Source organism: Ceratina calcarata, unplaced genomic scaffold (genome assembly GCF_001652005.2).
Source record: "Ceratina calcarata isolate Rehan_Ccalc_2016 unplaced genomic scaffold, ASM165200v1 scaffold531, whole genome shotgun sequence".
NCBI lineage: Eukaryota > Metazoa > Arthropoda > Insecta > Hymenoptera > Apidae > Ceratina > Ceratina calcarata.
In genome coordinates, this window is record NW_017176465.1 from 3,523 (window position 1) to 10,527 (window position 7,005).

The window sequence follows — 7,005 nt, forward strand, 5'->3', positions numbered from 1 at the left end:
TATCAGATACTGCAAGCCTGTAAGTTGCATTAGATGGGGCGCGATAAGTGATTCCTGTCCACGAGCGGTAGTGAAGTGTTGCGACGGTGAAGAATTTCCAGCGGACTATGTAGTCGTCACTGTCTCTCTTGGAGTTTTGAAGCACCAGCACGACAAGCTGTTCTGTCCAGCATTGCCCGCGGAGAAAGTCGAAGCGATTTGCAAATTAGGATACGGATATGTTAATAAAGTATTTTTAGAATACGCGAGACCGTTTTGGGTGTGGAAGGAGGGAGGCATTAAATTGGCTTGGTCGGCCGACGAACTTGCCGATAGATGCGACTGGGTGAAAGGTAAAACGAGATTTTTAACATATTAGGAATAAATTCGTGATATGCGAGGGTACAAAAAATATTTGTATTATAATTAGACTGTGGATTTTGTGCATTTATGATAAAATCGAATATGTAAGAAATACGTAAAGTGGACAAAAGTGCATAAAGTATCAATAGCAGAATGCATAGCATGCTTAAAGGATTAAAGGATTCCTAATGAATATCATTGGTTAAATTGATATCCCACAAGTTTTATTTCGCATGAAAATTTGCAATCTGATTATAATATAAAACGAATATTATTTATAATGATCAACTCTGTTTATGATGTGTTTTAGGGATTGCAAATGTAGAAGAGCTGTCCACTTCTCAGCACGTTCTGTGTGCGTGGATATGCGGCCGCGAGGCCGCTGACATGGAATTGTGCTCCGACGAAGAGATCGTCGAGTCGATAACAAGAGTTCTTCGACAATTCACCGGCGATCCCACGCTTCCCTATCCGGCGAATCTTCTCAGGAGCAAGTGGTGCATGGATCAATACTTCGCTGGTGCATACAGCTACATGGCAATGGACAGTACCGTCGGTCACCAATGCGACTTAGCTAGCCCTTTGCCAGGTACAATAAAAGATCCGACATAAGAATAGTACTGTTGGTGGAATGAGTATAGTGAGGTCGTAAAGTTCGCCATGGAAATTAGTAACCGATACCGGACATGAAATCTTTACCAATTATGAAAACGCTTTTTACTGAAAGATAGTAAAATTTCTCTGAAATTCCCGGCTGTGAGAACTTAAGGGCCCTGACACGAATTTTCAAATTTATTATATATCTTATTATTATTAAATATAAAATAACTAGCATTTTTTTTTTTGTTTAACGAAAATCTTCATTTAGCACATGTTTTTTTTTTGTATCAGGCACGTGCGAGCCTATACCACCGATTCTGCTGTTCGCCGGCGAGGCTACAATCCCGGGACACTACAGTACAGTTCACGGCGCCAGATTGAGCGGAATTCGCGAGGCTGAGAGGATAATTCAATTGACAAAACGTTTCGGCGGCCCGCCAAAGAAGACGACTGAGAAGAGTTGAGTCTATATATTATTTCGTGCAATTATAGAAAATGTAGACGTTTCTGTCTCTGTCCAAAAACGCGCGAATTTTGTTCGATTTAAATGAAATTATTATCTTTGAAACGTGATTAACATCGATCACCTCATATTTGTTAAACATGAAGCGATGAGAAGTCTTGAATATTTTTGTAGGAAACTGTACACTTGATAATCATATTTATTCGATTGTTTTAAATCGGAACCGTTCCTGTATCTTTGCACAAGTTGTCAATCTTCTTAAATAAATACGTTAACATACCTTTAAGTCCGATAATTTATTTCGTCTGCGTCTTTGAAACAAAGTTCAATATTTAATAGGGATTAACTCGTTTAGGTTTAACGTTCATACTTTATTGCGCTGACATTGCTATAATGACGATGTTTCGTTAGATAATTTCAACACTGATACACATTTATTTATGACGGATCGTTGGCCTTGAAACGAGGAGGAAATAAATCTGGTTCAATATCAACGACGATTTATATGTACATACGGTTACATTTCATTATATTACTTCCCGCTGGTCCCACTTAACAGCAATCTGTTATTTATTTTTTGTATCAGGCACGTGCGAGCCTATACCACCGATTCTGCTGTTCGCCGGCGAGGCTACAATCCCGGGACACTACAGTACAGTTCACGGCGCCAGATTGAGCGGAATTCGCGAGGCTGAGAGGATAATTCAATTGACAAAACGTTTCGGCGGCCCGCCAAAGAAGACGACTGAGAAGAGTTGAGTCTATATATTATTTCGTGCAATTATAGAAAATGTAGACGTTTCTGTCTCTGTCCAAAAACGCGCGAATTTTGTTCGATTTAAATGAAATTATTATCTTTGAAACGTGATTAACATCGATCACCTCATATTTGTTAAACATGAAGCGATGAGAAGTCTTGAATATTTTTGTAGGAAACTGTACACTTGATAATCATATTTATTCGATTGTTTTAAATCGGAACCGTTCCTGTATCTTTGCACAAGTTGTCAATCTTCTTAAATAAATACGTTAACATACCTTTAAGTCCGATAATTTATTTCGTCTGCGTCTTTGAAACAAAGTTCAATATTTAATAGGGATTAACTCGTTTAGGTTTAACGTTCATACTTTATTGCGCTGACATTGCTATAATGACGATGTTTCGTTAGATAATTTCAACACTGATACACATTTATTTATGACGGATCGTTGGCCTTGAAACGAGGAGGAAATAAATCTGGTTCAATATCAACGACGATTTATATGTACATACGGTTACATTTCATTATATTACTTCCCGCTGGTCCCACTTAACAGCAATCTGTTATTTTATCGAGGAAACGTTCTTATCAAACAATTAACAACGATAACGTCCAATTAAATTTGCTCTTTACGTATTTATCCATTCGTTTTTAATATCTATTTAAATATAGATTTATTAGCAGAAACTAGATTAACTTCTTTCTGTTATATAATTTTCATTATGTACAAGTATAGAATCTCTGTGCTCTGAGTCATAACCAGTGTATCTTTTTAATTGTCTGTCCGGTTTGAAACTATTTTTAAGAACGTTTGCTCGTTTGATAGACCAAACTGTGTAAAGTAATTCTAGATCTATTTATTGTCCCAGTTGCAGCACTACTTTACGTTAAAAATGCCATAATCGCACTCGACATTGTTTATCTAACAAATAAAGATACTTGAGCAGCATGAAGTATCACACATTCTTACATATTGCAATTGATTTTACATTTTCCTACTTGGGAATGAACATTTTTATATCTTTCACACTGTCTACAAATCTCGTTTACAACGACACACGTATATATGAATAACAGTATTATAACACGAGCACGATCATGGCAATCAAATGTAGATAATATTTAGAGGAACGTCGATCATGTGCATAGAAGAGGAAGGAAAGGATATGTTACATAAATATCCTTGTATCCTTATAACTATCGTATGTATAACTTATTTACAACATAAGTACATTACATACAACTGCGTGGTTAGTATACATGACACGACGCATAAATATAGATCATATTTCTCTTAAGATATATATATAACAGTTATTTTAAAACAATAATTTAATAAAACATAGTCAAACAAACTTAGCGTACAATACTTATAATTTTAATACATCGTAATCTGAGAAACACAGGATTCTCTTTCTAAACAAACAGTTTTTTTATGTATCCTATGAATGCTTTATACATCTTGGGACACGTTTTGTGAATACTTCGCACAATTATTCGACGTATACCTACTTGAGATCCCTGCTACATAACTAAAGTACAATTAAGATTTATTATCAAGTAAAAGAAATATTCCCTACATTCTGATGTTTTCGTATATATTGATTATCTACCTCGCTACGATCTTCACAAAATATTTAAGAGATTCATGATTATTTTTGTATAATCTGCTACCAGCAATGAAATATTAATAATTTGTGAAAATTAAAGTAATGATTGTTGTCATTATCCTTCCTGTAAAGGAGTGTTGAATACAGGAAAACGAACAATACTCTCTTTATAATCACATTTAACGTTCCTTGCGATGAAACACATTGCTTAAAACACGATTGATTTCAACATGTCTCATACTGCATTGCATGACAACTAGAATCTATCCATTAACACCACAAATATTCAACGTACATATATACTCTATAGCATCGTGATATAATAATAATAATAATACCAATACCGTACTACAGTTTCACAAATCGTCAGCTGAGTGAGAGTACTTCCGTCGATCTTTTCCTATCAAGTATTATTTTCTAATTTTTGTTAACTTAATTATTAATTAAATATTTGATAGGTTTTTAATAAATCCTTTGCCTCCGATATTTTATTTGAAATTTTTTACGTATTTCGTATTGTGATAAAGATGGACGAAGTACTCGCTCACAGCTGATGTATTCGCAACACGTGCCTACAACAATTCTGCAACGCCGTTGCAAAGGTACACCTGTGCACGGTGTGCGTCCGGCCACTCCCGGTGATCGAAGAAAGCGATCTAAACGAGGCCTACCTACGGAATGTTAGCTACGCGCTGGAAAAGTGGCACAAGGCGACACATAATACTGCGTTTACGGAGAATAAAATTATGTGTTCGTTAGCGAGAAACGGTAATCGAGAGATCTTTGGTTTACACAGAATTCATTCAAGGTATTTCTAAACACCAGTAACGGTTAAAATAATTTTTAGGGACGTCTACCTAAATTATTTTGAAATTCTGAGCATCACAGAATATCAACAGGTCTCCCGTTGTGTTAAGAAAATAGTTTGAACTGACAAAATTCAAAATGAAATTTACCCGTTTCATTTTAATATTTAATTTTTTAATTTAATTATTTAGTTAATTATTTGACAGTATCGATTATGAAATACGTCTCGGATTTTTCAAATTCATTAAAGAAAACCAGACAACTAGAAATTAAGATTGATTACAAGTTGCAGGCGCTAGAGATCTACAACCACGAGCTATTTGAGCGCGCCATCACTTAGAAACCGACTGCTCCTCGAAAATCTCATCCGCTCTAAGTTTTATCTCTTTCCACGAGTTTTGAATATCTTTACTCTCGCTGAACCGCGAGCAAATCGCGAATCGCAGGAAGTACACGTCGTTTATCTTCGAGGGGACCAAATGAATGATACCGGCTCCATTGATTTTCTTTAATAGTGCCTCGTTTATGTCGTTCGATCCCTGCGAAAAATTGCATTCATTGTTGTTATACTATCTTTAAATTTCGAATTTCATTATATATTTTTTTATTCGTTTTACGTAACCTTTAAAAAGAATAGTTTGTAATTAAATTATCTGTTTCTAATGTTGATTCGAGGAAACTGTCAAAATGATTCATTTACGATGTTATGTTCATAAAAATACGAGAAAGTATTGTTGAAGATATTCTTACCTTTAATCGGAAACAAATGAGCCCCAATATAACTTCTGCTACAATTTCGAACCGCGAATCTGACTGGACCAACGCTTCGAATTCATGAGCCTGAGAGACGTGATTCCTAATAAACCGTTGGAGATTCTCGACGCCATAAATCCTCAACACAAACCAAAGTTTCAATGCCCTGAACCTCCTGCCCAGTGGAATTTGCCAATGCTATCGAAAAACATAAGACACTTTTTAGTAAATCAAATCATACTCCAGTTTTAATTAATTTTTCATCATCTCGTAAATCGAATCGAATTGTATAAAAAGTTAGGACTAATAATTCGTACGAATAATAATCAAGATAATTTACCCTATAATCAGGAACAGAACCTTGCATGTCGTGTTTCAAATATAATGGATCAACGTTGAATGCATTGATCACGTATGTCGGGTCTTTCAGCCACATCGTCGAGCAATCGAACGTTACCAACATCCACTTGTGCGGATTAAAGTTGAACGAGTCTGCTAATTCAATGCCCTTCATTAAGTATCGGAACTCCGGGCAGATGAAGGCAGAGCCTGACGAAAGAAGCAGTTAACGTAATTCTAATAAGAAGCGAAGAAGCTAATTATCGGAATTTTTTAATTTACCAGCGTAAGCCGCGTCAACGTGCAACCACACGTTCTCGCGATTGGCAACGACGCCCATTTCGTCGAGGCGATCGAATGCACAGGAGCAAGTGGTTCCTAAAGTTGCAACAGCCTGTAAAAATTTTAACACGTATAAATAATGTTTATTTCAGTTTTGTGTGAATGTAAATACGAATCTTACGTAGAAAGGGATTAATCCTTGTTCTTTATCCTTCCGAATGGCCTCGGCCAGTGTCTCACCGCGAAGCTTGTACTTCGAGTCGACGTCCAGCAGACGGAATTTCACACCTCCAAGAAGTCCAGCTCGTTCTACGGAACTATGAGCCTGACCTAAATGACAAATCGGCCATGAAATATATTCACCCCATTCACTGTTATTTTCTTTCCATAAGCCACAATTGGAGGACAACATTTACCACCGCCTTTACATTTCAAATATAAAGGAAAATTCAGTATTTGTTATACTGCGCCCATTGTTTATGTCAATCTAACAGAATCCTTTTTACGTCACAGCGACAATCAGTGGAAGTGATCGTTCGTGAAATAATAAAAATTCTGAGTGGCGAACAATCGTGATCCCTCGGGACACTGCGTTTTTTTTATTTCTTTTTACGTTCGAGTATTGGGAATGGGAAATTCTGAAACGCTTTTTCATCGGAAACTTTTCGCGTTTCGACGTGCCGGCGAAGAGTAGCGGTAACAGGAGCGCAGATCGTTCGAGGGGGTGGGTTACCGGTCGGGGTAGCACGGGTTCGGAATAACTCGAGTGGTTATTACGCGTTGCCATGGTGACAAAGTGCTGGCTGATGAAGTGGCGCAACCCCATACTCGGCCTGTCAACCCACCCCCGAGCCTCGCACGCCTTTGTCAAACGTTAAATAGCACCAGCCAACGTCGACGTTAATCTTGTTTAACGCAAAATCACGGCTCCGAGTCTTTATACACCTAATTGTCGATTCGTGTCCCAATATTATTTTTGGGATATTCAAATTAATGTTCGTGCACTAAAAACGTATCGATCTGCATTCCATACTGAATTTTCCGATCA

General features: G+C 37.0%; 2 protein-coding genes across 4 annotated transcripts in view; one reads left to right on the top strand and one right to left on the bottom strand.

The window, feature by feature from the left end:
• Positions 1-1,868, top strand: part of LOC108628642 (peroxisomal N(1)-acetyl-spermine/spermidine oxidase) — a 4,301-nt gene extending 2,433 nt beyond the window's left edge. The window contains exons 4-6 of the mRNA XM_026816639.1: positions 7-332; positions 653-931; positions 1,234-1,868. Of these exons, the coding sequence (XP_026672440.1) occupies positions 7-332; positions 653-931; positions 1,234-1,406 (778 nt within the window). The 3' untranslated portion in view covers positions 1,407-1,868. The remainder of the gene's footprint in view (positions 1-6; positions 333-652; positions 932-1,233) is intronic.
• A 645-nt stretch (positions 1,869-2,513) lies between these two features.
• Positions 2,514-7,005, bottom strand: part of Ddc (aromatic-L-amino-acid decarboxylase) — an 11,281-nt gene continuing 6,789 nt past the window's right edge. For all 3 annotated transcript variants that reach the window (XM_018030718.2, XM_026816638.1, XM_018030717.2), the window contains exons 7-11: positions 6,139-6,287; positions 5,958-6,069; positions 5,677-5,885; positions 5,334-5,534; positions 2,514-5,122 (exon numbers count right to left, since the gene is read on the bottom strand). In XM_018030718.2, the coding sequence (XP_017886207.1) occupies positions 4,916-5,122; positions 5,334-5,534; positions 5,677-5,885; positions 5,958-6,069; positions 6,139-6,287 (878 nt within the window). In that variant the 3' untranslated portion in view covers positions 2,514-4,915. The remainder of the gene's footprint in view (positions 5,123-5,333; positions 5,535-5,676; positions 5,886-5,957; positions 6,070-6,138; positions 6,288-7,005) is intronic.